Raw genomic sequence first — 20,271 nt, 5'->3', positions numbered from 1 at the left:
ACAAGAAGAGGATTTTGCGCACAAGAAAGCACAAAAACCGACAGCGGCATGATTCGAACATGCGCGGGCGAACCCAATTGATTTCTAGTCAATCACTTTAACCACTCAGTCACGCTGCCTTAGGGTCATAAATTGCAAAAAATTTTCGGCTAATACTGGTAATGCTCGACGCCGGTACTTGAAGCCATCCATATCTTCTTCATTTCTGAATCTCAATGACAATCTTTTTGCCCGACACCCCCTTTCTGAGTAAGTCAATTCCCTCTTGAACTTTTGCGAGTCCCCCTTCAATGACCATTGGTTCTGGCTTCGCTTTAAGCTTGCCATTTGCCAACCCTTCAGGAACATATGTCTGCCATATGAATTCACCTATATATGAGTCCATCAGACCGGGCTCGTAGGCAAAGACTAAGTCATATATTTTAGCCACTGTATACATCGCACATAAAAAATGGGTTGAAGTCGGAACATACCAGAAATCGGCTCGACATTATCCGGGAATGGACATTCTAGCGGGTTCAGAAGAGCGAGTTTCCCTCCTCCGATTTTGCTGAGGATTTCACTGGTCACTTTCTGTGTTTCTGCACTGGCAATGCAGTCAAAGGCATTCGAGACGCGGGGGGTCAGGACTTTTGCAACCTTCTCGACAATGTCGGAATCTTTATGGTTGAAGACGTGGGCGGCACCAAGACTCTTAACAAGGTCGAAATTGGCAGGGCTCGCGGTTGTGATGACCTCGTAACCGGCAGCGACGGCGAATTGGATAGCCGTACAGCCCATTGATGAGCTCCCACCCCAGATCAGGATGGATTTCCCAGTAGGTTCTGGGTTGAATGATGGAAGTGGAAGTCCTAATTTAACGAAGAGACCCATGGCTGCTGTGGATATTGACAGAGGCAACACGACAGCATTTGCTAGAGGTAAGGAGTCCGGTATGGCCGTTATCATGATTTCGGACAATGTACTGTATCGTTGGTATCCGGTCTTTGCTTTATTGTTTATGATTAGACCGTCGCAAAAACTGGAAAGATTGAACGGAAAGCGAAGATTAGCAGTCTCGCTCATCCATTGATATAGAAACGGAGTTCATACCCAATCACTCTCTGCCCTATTTGGAATCGAGTTACTTTGCGTCCGAGTTGAACCACCGTTCCGGAAACGTCGGCACCCAGAATATGAGGCGTGTCAACAGGATGCGCACCGTCTTGTAGCTATACACATTTTTGCATGTTATTACAGAACCGATCAAGCCCGGAGAAGGCGGGATAAGGTGGGTGAGAAGGAAAGCAGATGGTGAAAAAACTAGGGCACTCGCCTTCCAGTCAAGTGGATTAACGGCGGCGTATGCAACTATGATCACAACTTCATCATCTGCAGGGTCCGGTTGTGGTCCAGGGCCAACTTTTAGAGGATGTCCAAGGGACTCAAGCCATGCAGCTTCATTATCCAGGATTGGTGCCATGATGAGTGTGTTGAAGATTGATGGATTTCAACAAGGTAGTAAGAAGTGATGGGGAAGACTCTGGTCAAATTCGTGGAATATCATATCCCTGATGATCTATATATATGTATGTTCCCTCTCATAATCTACGGGATACCGTAAAATCAGTGTTTAGGTTCGTAGAAACTAATAAGCCAAGTGTAATATCCAGATAGGGTTATGGCTTAGGGAAAAGCCGGACCAATTAGAGGGAGGGAGTTTCACGGAGCTCCGTGAACTAGTCTCTCAGGCATCAGAACCTCACGCAACCTCTCTCGAAGGTTCCAACTGAAACTCATGAGTCGATTAGTTGAGAAACGAAAATTTTAAGCACCAGGACATCTTGTCGGGATCTTATAACGCACGGTATTGCGTGCCGTAACAATCATGCCTGAACGTCAACTTGAATCACGTACAGGCGAGATGACAACGGATTTCAAATGCAGTATCTGTCACAAGAGCTTTGACAACCGTAGGTCTATTCTTTGTCATTACTTCTAACGAGACAGTGACTTTGCTGAGTAAACTGTACTAGACAGATCATGTATTCGACATGTCAGTTACTGCCGAAGGAAGTCCCGGAATCCTCCAAGATCTAGAAGGAAGGCCTGCCTTGACTGTTCTAAGGCTAAAACGCATTGCGACACTGGATTTCCTGCGTGCTCAAGATGCTTGGACAAGAATATTTCTTGCCGATATCAGACTCCAATGACCAGTCACAATCAGCCACAATACCAGTCACAGGCGCCTGCTAATCTCCCAGCACTCACACCATCTTCCTCTTCGACCTCGTGCCCAGAGTTGTTCATTGATGATTCACTTCTATGCTACCCTCATTATACAGAAGAATTTGACTTTGGGACAACTAGATCATTATTCACGGATGATCTTGATCAAAGGTTGACCGGGATTCTAAATATCTATCAACCCGCTTTGCGGTCGCCTCGATTGTTTTGGCCTAAAGAAGCATACCCCCAAGAGCTATCGCTCAATCGAAAGTATGTCCTTGTCAACCTGAGAAGTTATCCACGTATGATGCTCTCAGCTAGCAGAAATGGCATGCCACCATTCGTGCATTCATATCACCTGAGTTACGACTGCGCAGACAATACATCTCTTCCTGAGCCGCTAGCCCGCTGCGCCGGTATTGTGGCTATGTGGTCGGTCAAGTCGAAGCATAATAGTATGCACATCTGGAAAGCAATCCGGTCCGAGCAGGAACGACTCTTACAAGAAGTATGATCATCCAACTCCATCGTGCAGCATTTACAAAGGCGAGTCTAAATGGGTTTTCTATAGTCTTCCGTATACAATGACTGGGACGCGTTGGCCGCTCTCCAGGCGATGTGCGTCTATGTTATTCTGAGAGTCTTGGAAAAAGACGAGGATATCATTGATTTTGATATTCCGTTAATCCATACGGTGTTGGTATGGGGACCTTCCCTTCTTCCTTGCTCTCACAGGCTTTGAGACTAAATATGTAAGCAGAGAGTCGGGAGACGCGTCGGGGAACTAGACACCCGACATTGTATGCCGTCTTCAATAGAGAACCCTATCTCACGCTGGGAAAGCTGGATTCTAGATGAGTCTATACGTCGGTATGTATGATACCCTGCGGCTTTTTCTTTGCTATGCTGATGCTCGTACTGGTATAGAACGATGTTTATCATATTCATAGTCATGTCTCTGTTCGATGCTTCTGCCGGTTTGGACTATAAAGCTTGCGGATGCGCGGAATATCTATCCAGCCTCGCTCTTCCCAGCACCAAGGGCATGTGGAATTCTCGCACAGGGACCGAATGGGAGCAGGAGTATATGGGCAGTCCGGTGCAGTCTGACTTTGACGGGAAACCGAATCAAGTTCTCACGTTTAGCGATCTGCTAGCGCATCAAAACAACGGCATTGAATATGAATCGAACATAGACAGCAGCTCGACTGTAACCGGGTTGATGTTGGATCGGTGGCTAGCTCGCGTAGACGAAGTTGGAACTCTGGTTATGTCTGCTGCCAAGTTCTCGGAGGATACTTTTTATCGCTGAATCAAGAAATCATTGCTCCATGCAAACCAAAATACCTATAAATCCAACGTTAGAATAGATTTAGAGCCGAGATCATTTTTATATCAATGTTCCGTATGTGGCCTAGCGCACTCCGTGACATCTCATCACGTGCAGCAGTTGTTTACTGACGTCGTTCCCTTGCAACCATCCTGATCCCAGTCCATCGCCATCTCCTGCATCATTCCCTCCATTTTCGTCCGTTTTTCATCCTCAGAGAGAGATTATAAAAACCTGCGAACTTATTTGTCATAGATCTAGGACAGAAGAAACCGTTAATTGCGACTAAGTGGGCGGCCACCCGCCGATTCAATCAGCACGACCTTGTTGCCCGGGATACCAACTAAAAAGAAACTCGTGTTTTTTTTCTGATCCAATTTGATCAAACCGTTTCCAATCTGCATATCGAACCCCTCTTATTTGCTTCACAAGCTAAACTTTTCTGAACTTTTGTCTATCATCAAAAAAGCCGGAGTAGACACTAGGCTCCGTTATTTTGCAATAGCTTGTTTGGATACGACTTCGTTCAACAGACTCAACACCCGGGCCGACACCTGGCAATAACGGAAACATGGCGTCAGGCTTGGATGACTTGGAATACCTCTCACCAGATTTTGATCTATCATCCTTAACCGTACCTCGCTTACGGGCGATCCTTGTCAGACATGACATCTCCTATCCATCCTCAGCTAAGAAAGCTCAACTTATTAGCATCTTTGAGAAAGAGGTCTTACCGAAGGCGAAAAAGCTCCTTCGTGATAGAGATCTTGTTCGCCGTACAAGCGCTGGAATTACTGATATGAGTAGCCAATCTAATTTCGAAGCAAACGGGGATGAAGATGAAATTGATGACAGGGAATCGATGCCCCCGCCGCCGACGCCGTCCACTGTCGGAAGTCGACGCGGACGCTCACGACCGAGCACGCGAGCGTCAACCGCTGATACTGAAGACAGTACTTTACTACAAGCTACCCCAAGGCGCCGAGGCCGTCCTAGCAGAAGCACTCGAGCGTCGGAAGCGGATACTGCGGATGAGAATCTTGCGACTCCTGTTATAACTCAAGAAACACCTCAACCTCGATCTACCGCTCGCAAAACCCGCAGGAGCGAGGCACTTCCGTCATATGACGGACATGTCGAACACACACCAAGCGTCAAGACTGATAGCCGAGCGGGTAGCGTTTTCAGCGACGAAAACCCCTTCCAAAGCGGCAGCTCTCCTACTTCTCATGAGCAAACTCCACGGACTCGCACAATTAGCCGGGAGCGTAAACGCAAGAGCACACCTCGTGTCTCAGGCGATAGTACTTTGTTAGCAGAACACCGGGGTAAACGTGATTCAACTCGTCCGATTAAGATTAAGCAAGAGGAAGATGCTATTACACCTAGAAAGTCGACTTTTGAGTTCTCAGTCTCACGACTTAGAACAGCAACACCACAGTCGGAGGATGAGTCTGAATCTGAAGCAGGGGAGGAGTTCACGCCAGACGAGCAGCTAGCTCTCGAGACTGCCAACGCTCAGTCTCGATCAGTGGCCAGGCATCGCCAGAGCGAGATCTCCTGGAGATTGCCAACACTTGTACTTGCTTTGCTTCTATCCGGATTTGGAGCCTGGTGGCGTCAAGAAAAGTTCGAGATTGGCTTCTGTGGAGTTGGCAAGCCTAGATGGTCTCTTGCCGATACCAACGTGCCTGAATGGGCAAATGTGCTAGAACCTCAGTGTGAACCGTGTCCTCCACATGCCTTTTGTTTCGATAACTTGAAGATCGAATGTGAAAACGGCTTTGTACGGCAATATCATCCACTCTCAATCAACGGCTGGTTACCAATTCCACCGCAATGCGAAGTTGATAACGCGAAATCTGATCGCATAATTGCCGTTGCCAACAAGGCGGTTCAAGAGCTCCGTGGCCAGCGAGCCAAATATGAGTGCGGAGATGCTGATGGAGCCAAGACTCCATTCGTTTCCGAGGTAGATCTGAAGAAAGCTGTCGAACATCAACGTCACGGAAAAAGTCGCGTGAAAATGAGCGACGCCGAGTTTGATGACCTGTGGGCATCGGCCATGGGTGAACTAGTTTCAAGAGAAGAAATTACCACGAGCGAAGGGTGAGTTGAAGATCTCTCCATATATCTTCCCTTTCCCCACATATTCCAGACTATGGATCGTGTATTATTATATCCGGATTCTGACAATGGCCTGAACACTAACAGTGATCGCCTCGCGTTGACAGAGCTTCCTCCCGTGCATTCGCAAGTAACTCACTCGCCAAACTTCCCATCATCTGCGCATTCCGCCGCCACCTCAGACTCTCTCTCATCGCGTATCGACTCCCTATTCTCCTTCTAGTCCTTACTATCGCCGGCCTAGCGTATATAAGAGCTGAGTTCATTGCTCGACGAGCAGACATTGCCCGTGTCCCTGAGCTCGTGGGGACGACACTCGACCGTCTTTCGACCCAGGCTGCTCTACATAGGCGCGGAGAGGCACCGGAGCCCTGGATTGCCATTGGTCAGCTACGAGATGATGTCCTACGGTCTGAACTGCGGGGCAATCGTCGAGAGAGGCTCTGGAAGCGTGTGCAGGCAGTGGTCGAGGGCAATGCCAACGTGCGAGCAGCAGTCCGCGAAAGCCGTAGTGGAGATGTAGCCCGGGCGTGGGAGTGGGTTGGCAGCAGCTTGGGCAGTCATCTGGATAGCGTTCGCCGGGAGAGTGGAAGGGTGAGATTTTCCGTATCTCCTGGAGACGAAACCTCGCCGGCTGGCAATGAGGACATGAGCACTTTGCGAAGCCCTAGAGAATCGCGCAAGTGGGATGAAGGGCGCCCAATATATTGATTTTTCCACCAATCATTCTGATGAACAATTACTTTCATTACTCTTTGCATCATTTTACATCCTGTACATATGTTTCCTGACGTATATTTTTTTTTATTCTACTTTTTGTGTTACGCAATTCGTTCTTGGCTGTGTTTTATTTTTGCCTTTCGCACCAGTTGATATCCCACATTGGCTTTACGTTGTTCGTCAGTAGAGAACCCTAACATTCACTGAATGAAGATTTCTTTATTTGGAAATATACGAAACGGTATAACGTACGTGGAGGGATCAGTCTGCTAGTACGTTGCGCCTAAAAGACGTGTTGATAAGCAACTTTAACCCTAATTTGAACCGTATTGCCCGATTCAGTAATATTTTGGAACCAACTTTGGAAGACTTTGTCGTGGTGTATATTCAATCAATGCTTCTTTCGATTGTATCTGTATCAAATTTCACTCAATCATCCAGGCTGATACTATATAAAATGAAGACTATCTCGCCACTGCCCTCTTCCAACAACAGTCCACTCCTCGTCATCACCACCACCACCACTCTCCTTCTTTAACCGACCATCTCCAGGAACAGGATACTTCCTAATATTCTCAATCGCCCATCTCGTATCACTATCCAATACTGGCGGAACCTGACCCAACCCTTCAATCCTCGGCAAGCCAGCAAGGTCATATAACTCACGAAAATAGTTCAAAGCCTCTCCATCATCCCAGGGTACATCGTGAAACTTACGATGTTGCCTAGTAACAAGTTCCCATCGTCGGGCATGCCATTCTCGTTGTTTATCGAGAGATGGTAAGGGACGCTCATTTCGGCCTGTGAAGACTCGTGCGAGTGCTATGGCTTGGTAATTGAAGCTTCGGAATGTGAGCGTTCGCGGAATACCGATTATACCTATAGTAGGAAAGTCCGTCAGGAAGACGTGTTGATAATTCCCCACTACGTATTCATGTTTATAGTCGTAGATCTCTGTGCCGTTGACTTTGGTATTCCAGAATGGGAACGAGGCTTTATATCCCGTACAGTAAACCACTAGATCGAGGTCACGGAGAACACTTCCATCCTCAAAGATGATCTCTCCCGTAGGGACATATTCTTTGACGATAGGTTTCCATTCTATACCGGGCGGAGGCTCATTTCCATCCCAATGCGATGCAGAGCGTCGCGATTGATAGACTGGTAATCGAGCGGTTTTGACGATGCCGACAGTTACGTCGTGCCCTGAGGCTGAGTTTCCGATTACAAGGACCTTCTTATTGCGATAGTGCTCTGCTGATCGGTAGGATTTGGAGTGAACTACTCGATTGGGGAAGATCTTGATATAAGTTTCTAGACCTTTGACGGTGGGGATCTGGGGAGTTCATGTCAGTTCTTTACCTGCTCATGGCGTTGTATTGACTTTCACGCCGATTATCGAGAACATACATATGGAACGCTATAATGTCCATTCGCAAACACAACCGCATCAAACTCCTCTTTCCACCAATGATCCAGATGCTCTACAGCATCATATCTTCTCAGAGTCAAACTCCATCGATTATGGCCCTTCGTTCCGCTTTTTGACGGGAGACGAGAGACATCCTCAACAGTCGTATTGAGCTCCAAATACTTATCTAGTTTGAATTGTGTAATATAATTTTCAATGTATTGTTTTGGCACATGATGAGGCACAAATGGGCCGTATGGGAATGGGATTTCGGAAAGGGACATTGCTATGGCGGGGACATTTGTTCTGATTGACCATCGTTAATATATGACTAATGTATATTTTGCCCAGAACTCACGTTAATTCATCATATATAGGAGTCTTATCCCATCGCTCTTGCGAGGAAGGCTCCGTAGTACGCGGCAAGTCCTCTGGAATTCTCAACGGACGGTCAATGTCAGGCGGTAGTTTGCCTGGTTGAGGTCTTGCTACCGGACTTGGATCGGGATCGTATATCCTGTCCATTCCAATTAGCATGCATTCTTGTTTTATAAGAGGCTAAAGAGCTTTCACGGTAAAAAACGAACCATGTCCCTCCAGCACTCCCCTTGCGCTCAAAGATGCGAATTCTCTCGAAATATTGTTCAGCAGCAAATGCCGATGCTGTTGCAGCACCTATATGCCATCACCCATGTACTTTTAGTGTATGTTACATCTCACAGTTGCACCTCTGCCGAGTTGTCGGTTTCATATCATACCTGCTGCACCGGCTCCGATGATGGCTACCGATTTGATCGTCATACTCTAAACGAAGAATATTCTCTTTGATGTCTGTGCCATCGATGTCTAACCTGGATACCGTGAAATTGATACTTGGCTTCTATTAGAAATCAGTAGGTGAAGGTATGCAATATGTGATGCCAGCCCTCGATTGCGTGATATGTCTCCCCGCACGCTACGATGCTCTGATACGCCAACACCTCTGAATATAACCATCATTTATTGATCGAGAGGAAAGTTGTGAAAACGGAATTGGGAGAGCCCGTGAGACGAACTACTGGGCCTAGCAAGGTACTCTTTCTCCAGGTGGACTCAGTTGTTATTTTAGACATATACGATAGGAAAGAAAACCCGATTCATTGCTATCTAATTCCTCACATTCAGCAACCATTAACGAGAAGACAAAAATCCCTTGCGACCCTTACTAATCAGCACAGTTCTTGCAACTATTAATCAAAACTCAAGAAACTAGCAACAATAGAGACGTAGAAAAAAATAGATGAACTGCCGTTAAGTAATGCCGCCATGCATGCAACATGTCATTCCATTCTGATGGGGGTATGTAGAAAAAACGAAAAAAATATGATATGCCTGCCCTTTAAGTCATCAGAATTAAGAAGACCGAACCTTGAAAAAAGCGCAATCAAAACTAGATAGGTAAGCTAGGCAAGATGAGATATCAGGCGGGGGGGGGGGGGAGAGGAGGAAAAGGGTCTGAAACATGATATATGTGTAAGAAAAAATCTCATCGTTCATTTCATGACAGGTGGAATGCTCCTTGTCCTTCTTTGGTGGCTATAAGGAGGCGCTGACGGAGTACTTCTAGGCTGCTGTAGTCGGGTAGTTTAAGGTAGTTCACGCAGGTCATGACACTTGGCAAGTAATCGTCTGGTGTATATGGGGGTTCGCTGGGACGGCACACAACTGTGAACATTGGGGTGAGACTCTTGAAGCCTGTTGTGACATTAGATATTACAACGTTTTCCGTTTGGAACCAAATGCATGAAACATACCTCCGATTGGAAGCTTCGGGCTACCAGTAACAAATTGTAAAAAGTCTCGCCGCTGCTGAGGGTCTAGTTCACTCATTGTCTGTAGCAAGTTTCGTACGCTCTTGCTATCCATGTTGAAGCCGTGATCCGCTTTGATGGAATCCATCAGTGCTAAGAGAGAAGAAAAGTTAGTATAAATTTAATCAAGAGGGCCATTCACCAAACTTACTCTCCATGGACCAGTCTTCCTCAATTCGCCCAAAGAGCATCACTAGCTCATTTGGCGTGAAAGCCCGTAGTGCCGAATATGGGAACACCTGCGAAAACCCAGCACGGAATGCCTCGATTTGACGTTCTACCCCCTTTCCTAACGTAAAGTCGATCACACGATCTAGATACAACTCGACATTGTCAAGGTCCACATTGATATTGGAACCATTTTCGATAAGCTCAATTGTTGGGTAACCTGGTAGTGTAAAGTCTAACCCCAAGTCTTCGACTCGAACCCCATCAATCTCTAATTCTTCAATGGCCATAATTTTCTGACCCGCTGTAAGGGACGCATCTTGTGTTATCTCGGACTTGACTTTTGCGAATCGCTTGACAAGCTGCAACGAGTTTGCGAGGGACTCATCCACTGTCTTGACGGCACCCAAAGATGGAACAAAACCGTTGGTGCCTACACGGAAAAAAGTAGGGTTGAAGTTGATGTCGATAATTCGTGAATCAAGCATAGATCGTGCTACGAATTTTCCGAGAGACTTGAACAAATGAAGTTGCTTCTTGCCAGGGTCGGATTCCGCTTGTTGGACGCTCATAGGCGCTGGGAACAACCCATGCTTGCCAAAAGCATACTCGTTCTTGTCCGCAGATTCATTTTCCCGCCAGATCTTGAGTTTCTTCTTTGAGAACTCTTTAGAGACTGTCGAGTAAAACTCTAGAGTCGGTCCGAGACCGGTGCCAACTTCCTCAAAGTATTCAACTTCTAGAATGCTGGCAGAGGATCCGTATAGCTCCATCACTTTCATCGCAGAATCAAGAATACGAGAGCGAGAGATTCGCACCTTTTGGCGCTGCAGACGGCCGAGGAATGGGCGGTCATCACGACGGAGGTCACGTCGGCTGTCCTCCGGTTGGGAATTCTGCCAACGCATCATTGATCGTGAGTAACCAAAGGCGGTTGATTGGAGGAAAAGATGGCGCGTCTCGAATGGGAACAAGAATGGAAATTCACGAGCAAGATCTTCGCTCCAATTGGGCAGACAGCTACTAGCCACGATCAACGGTTCCTCTAGTTGTCGATTCAGTTTAGCGGTCAGTTTGTTATTGATGAATTGTGCCACTGGCTCTGCTTTGATAGCAGTCAATTCCTGGTTCTCGGCACGAAGGTCGTCAAGATGAGCATTCATCTCGTGAAGGACTCGCAATAGCTGTAAGATTGATCCGGTAGTGTGTTCCTTGCTCAGGGATAGGGGCAGACCAGTCTGTTCATCCTTAGCACCTGTGTTACGGAACACAGAGGGAAGGGACGATGCCTCTGGCGGTGGAGGACCGGGCATCCGTTTGAACTGCACGGTATGTTCGGAAGTCCAAACATTCCGACCGCCATCCTCGTTGTGTGCTCGGCTATGGTGAATAGCACGATAGATTGTCGTATCGTTTGTGATTGGTTCTCCATCGATGCTAAACTGGATGTGCCAATCTTGTGGAACCGACGCTACAGCAGCAGCATATGAAGAGAAAGGCCGTCCTGCCATAGCCAGAGAATCGCCTCCCATAGCAGGGAGATCGTTATTCACTGCGGAGGAAGAGCCACGACCAAGATCTTGGGATTGAGACGGCGTGGCAACGCGGGTTCCATCTTCCTTGCGCGCGGTAACCTTTCCACTAGACGCAATTTCCATATTGACTGCGGTGGGTTCTGGGCCAGGAGCATCCGAGAGTTCATCATCAAGATCATCCACAATGGCGTTCAATTCTTCGTCATGGTCCTCGCCTTCGTCTTCATCATCGTCTTCCTCACTTAATTGTTTCTCATCGGCGCACTCCAGAGGACGATCATCGCCCGATTCCTCATCAGCTGGATGCGATGGTTGGGTTCTACTAAATCGGTGGGTCCCATCTCGTCCATCGAGTTCACCTCGTAGCGCTGAAAGTATTTCCTTAGGAATGCCCTGACGACGGCCTGGATGTGATGTAGTATCTGCTCGCGAAGAAGGGTTGTTTTCTGTCGAGCTCTGGCTGGAATTAAGGGATTCACGCAGCCGGTCAGCGTTGGCAAGTTGTGACAAAAAGTCGAGATTACGTGACGGCCTAGGGCGCTCAGACAGACTGATCCGAGGTCGCAAAAAGTCATCCAGCGATTTGAAGGTAGCAATTGCATGAATTGAGACCATAATATTTTTGTATGGTCTGGGGATATTTGATCCCTCATCAGCAACCAACCTAAGGCGAACTTGTTTGCCAAGCATATATGTTGCATTGCTCCTTGTAAGTTCAAGAGAGTTGTGGCCGACAGTAATCACCTCAAAATGCTCGGTCCTGCTGAGAAGATCATGCAGTTTGTGAATTAATTTGCTGAACGGCGTGGAGACGGACCCTTGCAGGGATTTTTGAGAAACTATAGTGCCCATAAATGCCTTAAGGAAGCTGACACGGGCGGCGGATGTGGATTTGGACGATGTGAAGCTTTCTACTAGCACATCGATAATACCAGATCTAAGAAGCTCGGTGCTGGTGATGCTCTCTACAGCGTCACCATCAAAGTAAGACGCCAGAGACTCAAATACGGGAGTGAAATCTCTTCCCCTCCCAGCCTCATGTGTAGATTTAATCTTGGAGGCTAAGGCCTGCAGATCTTTGAGGATCTTATTCGCTTTCTCCGCCATTGTATCTGTGCTTTGCGCTTGCTCATAGAGGCGAACGAAGTTTCGGGCAGTCGTGATAACATGGTCTTGCATCATATCATCCATGCTCTGATTCACTGGTCGAGGAGCATTGAAAGATGATTCGCTCTCTGATTCCGAAGCATCGTCGTTGTCACGATCCTGATCTTCGTCATCGTCTTCCTCGTCATCCTCATCTTGGTCTTCGTCGTCTTCATCGTCGTCATCATTGTCTTCGTCTTCACTATCGTTTTGTGATGCGCTTGGAGCTTCACTTGTGGCTCGTGAATCAGATTGTTCTGTAGCATGGATTGGAACAGTAATTTCGGTTGACGATTTGACTTCGGATGATGCCTTCTCGGTGGATAATTGTTTCGCAGCCAGCTCGGCAATTTCAGCTATGACGCCTTCTCGATGGAATTGGTACCGATAGATGTCTGGTAATCGTTCAAAGAGCAACTCGGCACATTGCAGAGCATATGACACTAATAGTGGATGATCTTGCTGCGAGAGAATTGCCGCCAGGAAAGATGCATATGGGACTGCTCGAAGAGCATCTTCTAGTACATGTGCGTCAATTTCCTGAATGATCTTGAGCTGTGCCAAAAGGACTTTCTGCCGAACACCTAGGTTGACAGTACTGGAGTACGCGTCGGTTAGAGTCGGCAGGAGCACCATAGCAAATCGTTTCAGTTCAGGTTTACAGCCCGCAAGCAACTCACGCCGCTTATCGGCTGATTCTTGCAGTTTGGACGAGGAACGTATAGGAGCAAATCGTGATTGTAGATTGATGGTTAAGGCGTTGTCAAAGCGTGACAGAGGACCTTGCAGGCTCTGGGACCCAGGAAGCAATTCACATATCACGCCAAGAGTCTCAAAGACTTGCTCGCGGGGACGGTGAACTAATGCCTGCATGATAACAACATTGTCGACCTTGACACCGGTATCGTCATCGTCGCGCGGTGCAGAAACCCCGGTAAGTATTTGGTAGAGAGTGTCCACAACATCCATTCGGAGTAATTCGACAGATAACCGGGGGCTAGCTTGAGCGACGATGCCGAGAACTCGCAAAAATTGAGTATGAATATGTGGTCCAATCAAGTTTGTCGTCCCAGGTACAAGAAGTCGAAGGATCGCCTTCAGCATAGCCGGTTCAATGAGCTCTTCTAGCTTTTCGGGTTTATTCCGGAAACTCTCAACAATTCGAGACACACATAGGCAGGCCTGTTCAACCACCCGCTGATCGTTGCTCGATAAGACATTCAACAGTGTCGGCATTACATCCCGAATAACAGGAAACGAATCTCCAGGGAGACTTCGACAGCAGTTCGCTGCCGTGGTAACAGCTGTGCGTTGAGTGCTCGTTGGGAAAAAATCTAGATAGGTCAAGCAAGCAGTGAGTCCGCCTTCACGAACGATAGATGCAGGGAAATCCTCGGAAATTTTTGCCAAAGTCTTCATCCTCAGTCAGCATTAATCTCTCTCTATCTCTATATATATATAAGGAAAGGGGGGGAGAGAAACGTACACTAAGGGCTTGTTCAGCCAGATCAATGAATTGGATGTCGAGCAGTTTCTGGCATAGCACTGGAACTGCTCCGCCGTAGACAACATTCGTAACCGATCCTCGGAGAGCTTCCATCATATTGGCAAGGCATCTACAGGCCAGAAGCATAATCTCGGGGTTTTCTTCACCAGTTTCACTTGGCTGCATAAGTTTGACTAGCTCTTTAACAAATGAATCTGGCGAGAATTGACCGGAAAGATTGTCTTCGTTCGAAACGAGCAGCAGATCAGAGAGTTCTTGTAAAGCGATTAGCTGTATGGATGGATCTTCTTTCATCCTTAATTGACCCAAAATCTCACGCAACCGAGAGGACATGCTGGTCATCATGCCTGTAAGAGCTCGAAGAGTATTTTGCAGGCCCAACGGAGTGCGAGACCCAAACACGTTGCGAAACGGGTCTCCATCATCTTCATCCATTAGCCCCGCTGTATGGTTGTCGTCATTACTCTCACTCGGTTGTGAAGATTGGTCGTCCGCGTCTTCCTTCGGAGGATCAGCCTCGCTCCCTTGACTGTCAGTATCCCTCATTGGCACGTCTGCACTATGTTTAGGAGAACGCTTTTTCGATCGTCGGTGCGGCGACTGGCTGGTATGATTTTCTATGCTAGTGGGAAGGACATCCTTGTCTCGACGAGATGATTTGCCATTTCGCCCAGATTTCCTTCTAGAATTAGAAGAGGAAGCTCGAACTCTGGAAGTTTCATCAGATGGTTGTGATGAGGGGCTGGAAAATCAGGAAAAGAGTTAGCGTATCTTTCAACAGGCTGTCAAAGTAAAGGTGAGGTAAAATAATGTAAAAGTACTAACCCAGGCTGTGACATGGCCGGACGATTTCGAGAAAGTTGGCGTGATCGAGGAGTAGCAGAGGACGGGGGAGCAGGAGCTGAAGGAGCGGTGCTCGAAGTGGTGGCAGCTGCTGTACGTTGTCTCTTTACCTTCCTCGGTGGTGAACTGGGTTGGGAAGGAGGCTCAGGTTCGTCGCGAGGTTTACCTCGTCGCGTAGTGGCCTTACGCTTCCTCGAAGCAGTGCCCCCAGTCGAGGATATACCTGTCGTGTCCGCACCACTGGAAACGTTCTCAGCACGTGCAGCAGATCGAGTTCTGGGAGGCATGGAAGCGACGTTAGATGACAGTGCTCAAAACTGGAAAACGGTGGTCGATGACATAGATAAGAGAGCGAGAAGTAGGAGTGCCCGTGATGATGTAACGAGAGGCTTAGAAAATCAAAGAGGAAAGCAAACGGACGATGATACTTGAGACTGCGAGTGTCAAATGCCAAGCGGTGTCAAACAGAGCAGAGCCGTTTGAACAGCTGGGCAAGTTAAAGAGGAAAGATAATAAACGAGCGGAGAGTGTCCGAGCAAAGCAATTGACCGGGCACAAGGGAGGTCCCTCTCAGAAAAGATGGATCCAGCCGGAGGTTGTCGTCTCAACTCCAAGCAAATCCAGAAGACCAGAGCTCTGGCGGGGACATATGAAGGGGGGAAAACCAAATCAAATGTATTTGCGGGCAATACAACAAAACCACACAATCACATACCTTAAATTTGGACCAGAGGGGTTGGTTTGTATAGATCCCGCAGACGATGACGGAGCGGAAAATGCGGAGAAGGACGACAGAGGATGTGGCTCTCGGGAGTCCTGGTAGTCGGCAGCAGTCGTTCGTCTGGCCATAAGTAGCTGAGAGCTGGATCGAAATGCTCGTCGTGATCGCTGTTAACCCGCCATCCGCAGCTCTTCAGAGCGGGCCGGGGGAAGAACAGACAGAGCGACGAACGTTCGGTTGATGATGGAGAAAGAGGAGGATGGTGTGAGATGGGCGAGGTGTGGTTCGACGATTTCGAGAAGGGACACTAGCCGAATGATTGGATTATATACTGTCGATTACGAGACGGGATCGAATACCAGTATATCGGATTGGTATTGAAGCGATGTAGCGATGGTCGGCCTGTGTTGGATGGATGGGTGGAAGAAAGAGGAGGGATGATGGTCGGGCTGCCAAATGCTTGGAGATTTATTTCTTCGGAGAACGTCAGACTGCCGAAGTGCAACACCTGCACCAACCGAGGGGTAGTTGCAACCAACGGGGGAATTATCGCCTTGAACTAACCCTGCACACGATGTCTTTTCTTCTTCTTCTTCTTCTTCCTATGTCCGTTGAAGTTTATCTGCCGAGAAGTATATGAGGGTATGTTGATAAGAAGGTTGTCTATGAAGGCGATCCTCTCTCTGATGCCTGGCATTCCAGGCGGACCTGTGGAGTAGGCAGCTTACCGTGATGCAATGTGCAATGTCTCTCACAATAGTACAACGGTCTTCATATTTATAGGATATATCTATCTATCGTCTAGGAGTATTTCTTTACTAGTCTGAGAGACGTATTAGGCTTCTTCATATTCACATCAGACGATCATATTGACATCGAAAAGAGTCATCCTCAATGTCGGCCATCCGCTTCCGGCGGGGTGCCAGTTTTCTGAGGCAGTAAGCAAGTGGGCGGACTGCAGCATTATCTCTCGCAAACTCTTAAGAGTCAAGACCGTAGCTGTCCATCTAGATGAGACTGTCTAGAGGCAGACTCCAGTATATGTAGTTCCCAGGTGGCTTCCCTTTTGAGACACCGTTGATGACTGACACGGCGTAAGCTCCGCTAGAAGTGACAGCCTGCTTATTAACCCACCAACTCTAACTTAACCCAACTCCATTTGACTCACCCCGTCGTCCTTTTATTCCTTCTATCCGGTCTCCTTCTTCTGCGATTGCGTGCTTTCTCCTCTCTTCAAAATCAGTAACTGGTCAAAAGCTGTGCATATTTTGACTATTAAAGCCATCCCGCAACCCCGCCGACGGTCGGTCTCTCTGCCGAGAATTTATCAACCTGGACTCTTTGTGAGCCACCTGAAACCCCAACTCCATATTTCTCGTCAATTCTTACGACCGGTTCAAAATATTCTATCGCCCTGCCGTCTTCCTTCATCGCCGTGGAGAAAGGACACTGTCACGTTGTACCTCGTGGTCGCAGATCTGGAAAATTCTTGCGCAGGCGTCATTGCGATACCCTAGCCACTTATCTCCGATCGCCACCGGCAGCACCTACACAGCAGGGAACAGAATAGTTACCAACAACATCAACCTTTCGGGAATTCCCTCGTCTCCAATACAGCGACCACAGCCATGTCGACTCCATCCTCCACGAGCAGCCAGGAGCTGGCTCCATACACCGGAAGCCTTGATACATATGAGTTCCCCACGCACCGTTTGAAGCGGGTGATGGATGATCCAAGCAAGACGCCTTTAGTATTAGTCGCTGCTGGAAGTTTCAGTCCGCCTACTTATCTTCATCTTCGCATGCAGTATGTCAGTTGATTTTAATGCACTTGAGCCGATACTGATAACGCTATAGAGAAATGGCTGCCGACTACGTGAAGTTCAGCACAAATTACGAATTGCTGGGAGGGTATTTATCGCCAGTATCAGATGCTTATAGGAAGGCAGGCTTAGCGAGTGCCGAGCACCGGTATGTTCAATGAGATTTCCAAAGGACAGACTAGCTGATGCTTCTTGACAGTCTCGCTATGTGCCAGTTAGCGGTTGACGAATCGTCCGATTGGCTAATGATTGATCCCTGGGAGGCATTACATAAGGAATATCAGCCGACTGCTGTGGTCCTTGATCACATCGACCATGAGATAAACGTGGTGCGCCAGGGTGTTGATTCCGGCAATGGCACTCGGAAACAGGTCCGAGTGGCTCTATTAGCTGGCGCGGACTTGATTCACACTATGTCTACACCAGGAGTATGGAGCGATAAAGATTTGGATCATATTTTGGGTCGCTACGGTGTAAGTTACTTGTCAGCAATCGAAAATTGTCTGGTACGGTACTAAATTTGATATTAGGCCTTTATTGTTGAACGAAGTGGTACTGATATTGACGAGGCATTGGCCGCTTTACAACCATGGCGGGATAATATTCACGTCATTCAACAACTTATTCAAAACGACGTTAGTAGCACCAAGATCCGTCTCTTCCTCAGGCGTGAAATGAGCGTTCGCTACTTGATCCCAATCCCTGTGATACGCTATATCGAGCAACACCGCCTCTATGAAGACGATGGTGCCGGCAGCACGACTTCAATCGATAAGGGCAAAGGAAAGGAACAGGCGGTGGCTACTGCGGCCTAGAAACCTCAATTCGTCATACCCCTAAGATACCCTTCGGCTCGCGCCGTGTCATAGACATTGATAGATTGTTGAGCGCGCATCCTTCCCACTCGAGTGGTTGAACATTTCGAATAGAGTGAGACTCCTTTCAAGGATCGCAACTCTCAGCACAAGCATGGAGTTAGGCGGATTTGTTCATACCTGGCTCGCATCGAGAAAACGATTCAAGGTCCTCTGCATAGCATGTCCTTTGAGGTCATGAAACGAGCGCATCCTGTACATACATTGATTCCCCGTTGCTACCCGCATTTGCTTTAACGTTGTCTCCTTCTTTTACTGACGAATACTCCTTTGTCCTGTCTGGAATGGAAGAACACTCCCCATACAAGCTTTTTCTGTCCAAAATCTAGGGATTGCTGCATCACTTGCTGGAGTATGAAATCTCTCGTCAGCGTTAGATTCGACGCAGAGTCAAGCGGTAGAAGAATCCAAGGGAGTTGTGCATCATCCACAGGAGATGAGTATACATCTGAGACGTCAAAATAGACCAGAAATATTTTGTTCCGTCTGCTCAACAAAGATAAATAGAGAAGCCATTTTGAGGCGCTGCTTTCCTTTTAATGATATAGGTCTGTGTCTGGAAGGAAGGCGCAGATGGCTCCCCGAAGAGAAAGAGACAAAAAGCCTCGTTCTTTCCTTTTCGATCTGTAAGCATCTTCTTCCCTTCTTCTTCTTCCTCTTCTCCTCCTCTTCACCTTTTCTCTCCTCTTTGCATTCTCAAAATCATCGACTGTATACACAGTATATACTCTCAGCCTTCAAGTGCATCTCAACTCTTCATTTTACATTGTCTCAATATTGCCAGAAGTATATACTTCTTTCAGCTCGCACGCCACCTATCGAATATAAAACGCTGTCGTTTGTCAGCACTCGATAGACACGATGACTACTCTCATCCGATTCAGTCTCGTCTTCTTGACCCTATTCGGTACAATCCAAGCCGAACAAATGCTCGCGTTCGCCCCCGTGACTGCTCTAGCACGCTGGGATGGTCTCGCTCCCCGACAACTTTTCGGTGACTGTCCAGCATCAACCCAGACTCTCTGTCCCGACAAACTCGGTTGCTGTCCCAAAGGTGTCGCGTGCACTTATTCCCGCAGCATTCCCGTATGCGAGGAATCATGCAAAGGAGGGCCCACCTGTCCCCAAGGCGGTTGTTGTCAAGTTGGATACATTTGTGGAACGACCAACAATTTCTGCACACCTGCACCAACTGCTCCGCCGAAGAAGGTTGATAATAAAGAGGAAGCGGTTGAAGCGCCTGTGACTTCTGCTCCTAGTACTACGCCAACCGGTGCTACAGAAGACGCCGATGAGCACGAAGAGACTACTTCAAGGCCTAGTACACCAACCGTACGAGCATCCTCTTCTCATCATGTGGTCTCCGCAACCAAAACAGCTACTGCGACAACTGCGCGCGATGGTTCCAAGTACGTCGGTGTACCCAGCGGCTCGAATACAAAGTCACCCAGCCAATCTGCCCAGGCCACCAATTCGGGGGCATCATCTCACGCAGTGAGTCTGACAAACGGCTTCTTGTTGGCAATGATAGTAGGCTGTCTCGTGTCTTACTATATCTAGATGCTTCAGGTTATCCATGGTCTGGTTGGCCAGATCAATCTGTACGATGCTATGTTCTCGTACTGCCGGAAAGGGGGGACAGAAGCTCAGTTAATGACGTTTTGTATGGAGTCGTTATTCTTAATCAGGCGAGTGATGCGTTGTCCTTTTTTTCTTTTTTCGTTGGGTGGTTTGATAGTGTCATGGCGATGGATTATTGGCGGGAGTTCGGGATAACATTATGTTGATTATGCTGTATGTCTATAGAGTAGTTTATCGATTGGGAATTGAACACAGGACCATTGCTACAGGGTGAGCCAGTTAACAGCAGAATAAAGAAGGCAAGCTGCTCTGCAACGCCTCGATAGATCATGCCATTAGACGAGTATAAGACTACTATCTATAGATATACCGACAAATATGTTCAAAAGACGTAGGTATATCAACGAACGCGAAATGCGAACCAAA

At 47.7% G+C, this 20,271-nt stretch overlaps 7 protein-coding genes and 1 non-coding gene across 8 annotated transcripts, besides 3 other annotated features; 4 read left to right on the top strand and 4 right to left on the bottom strand.

Moving 5' to 3' along the window:
- Window positions 1-38: 38 nt before the first annotated feature.
- Window positions 39-119, bottom strand: TSTA_092400. The gene has a single exon. It is a non-coding gene; the product is annotated as a tRNA-Ser (tRNA).
- Window positions 120-199: 80 nt separating this feature from the next.
- TSTA_092390 (zinc binding dehydrogenase, putative) lies at window positions 200-1,462 on the bottom strand (the record flags this gene model as incomplete). Its single annotated transcript, XM_002478915.1, has 4 exons — window positions 200-408; window positions 474-1,021; window positions 1,093-1,211; window positions 1,238-1,462. 4 exons carry the CDS (start codon window positions 1,460-1,462, stop codon window positions 200-202), a joined length of 1,101 nt encoding a protein of 366 aa, XP_002478960.1.
- Window positions 1,463-2,033: 571 nt separating this feature from the next.
- TSTA_092380 (uncharacterized protein) lies at window positions 2,034-3,520 on the top strand (the record flags this gene model as incomplete). Its single annotated transcript, XM_002478914.1, has 6 exons — window positions 2,034-2,099; window positions 2,225-2,716; window positions 2,780-2,908; window positions 2,969-3,008; window positions 3,063-3,078; window positions 3,136-3,520. The coding sequence occupies 6 exons, from the start codon at window positions 2,034-2,036 to the stop codon at window positions 3,518-3,520; spliced, it is 1,128 nt and encodes a 375-aa protein (XP_002478959.1).
- A 589-nt stretch (window positions 3,521-4,109) lies between these two features.
- Window positions 4,110-6,376, top strand: TSTA_092370 (sister chromatid separation protein (Src1), putative; the record flags this gene model as incomplete). Its single annotated transcript, XM_002478913.1, has 2 exons — window positions 4,110-5,647; window positions 5,773-6,376. The coding sequence occupies 2 exons, from the start codon at window positions 4,110-4,112 to the stop codon at window positions 6,374-6,376; spliced, it is 2,142 nt and encodes a 713-aa protein (XP_002478958.1).
- A 457-nt stretch (window positions 6,377-6,833) lies between these two features.
- TSTA_092360 (dimethylaniline monooxygenase, putative) lies at window positions 6,834-8,597 on the bottom strand (the record flags this gene model as incomplete). Its single annotated transcript, XM_002478912.1, has 5 exons — window positions 6,834-7,721; window positions 7,796-8,102; window positions 8,155-8,313; window positions 8,384-8,471; window positions 8,555-8,597. 5 exons carry the CDS (start codon window positions 8,595-8,597, stop codon window positions 6,834-6,836), a joined length of 1,485 nt encoding a protein of 494 aa, XP_002478957.1.
- A 736-nt stretch (window positions 8,598-9,333) lies between these two features.
- TSTA_092350 (ubiquitin-protein ligase Ufd4, putative) lies at window positions 9,334-15,132 on the bottom strand (the record flags this gene model as incomplete). The annotated part of the gene is made up of 5 exons (XM_002478911.1): window positions 9,334-9,530; window positions 9,590-9,739; window positions 9,798-13,908; window positions 13,982-14,744; window positions 14,828-15,132. 5 exons carry the CDS (start codon window positions 15,130-15,132, stop codon window positions 9,334-9,336), a joined length of 5,526 nt encoding a protein of 1,841 aa, XP_002478956.1.
- Window positions 12,597-12,704: a microsatellite.
- Window positions 15,133-16,147: 1,015 nt separating the features above from the next.
- Window positions 16,148-16,168: a microsatellite.
- Window positions 16,169-17,194: 1,026 nt separating this feature from the next.
- TSTA_092340 (nicotinamide mononucleotide adenylyl transferase) lies at window positions 17,195-18,204 on the top strand (the record flags this gene model as incomplete). Its single annotated transcript, XM_002478910.1, has 4 exons — window positions 17,195-17,373; window positions 17,424-17,537; window positions 17,589-17,862; window positions 17,920-18,204. 4 exons carry the CDS (start codon window positions 17,195-17,197, stop codon window positions 18,202-18,204), a joined length of 852 nt encoding a protein of 283 aa, XP_002478955.1.
- A 693-nt stretch (window positions 18,205-18,897) lies between these two features.
- Window positions 18,898-18,932: a sequence feature (GA-rich).
- Window positions 18,933-19,125: 193 nt separating this feature from the next.
- On the top strand, window positions 19,126-20,094 carry TSTA_092330 (uncharacterized protein; the record flags this gene model as incomplete). The annotated part of the gene is made up of 2 exons (XM_002478909.1): window positions 19,126-19,758; window positions 20,071-20,094. The coding sequence occupies 2 exons, from the start codon at window positions 19,126-19,128 to the stop codon at window positions 20,092-20,094; spliced, it is 657 nt and encodes a 218-aa protein (XP_002478954.1).
- Window positions 20,095-20,271: the final 177 nt, after the last annotated feature.

This window comes from Talaromyces stipitatus, genomic scaffold (genome assembly GCF_000003125.1).
Source record: "Talaromyces stipitatus ATCC 10500 scf_1105507295527 genomic scaffold, whole genome shotgun sequence".
Taxonomy (NCBI): domain Eukaryota; kingdom Fungi; phylum Ascomycota; class Eurotiomycetes; order Eurotiales; family Trichocomaceae; genus Talaromyces; species Talaromyces stipitatus.
This window is presented reverse-complemented; position numbering and strand designations above follow the sequence as displayed.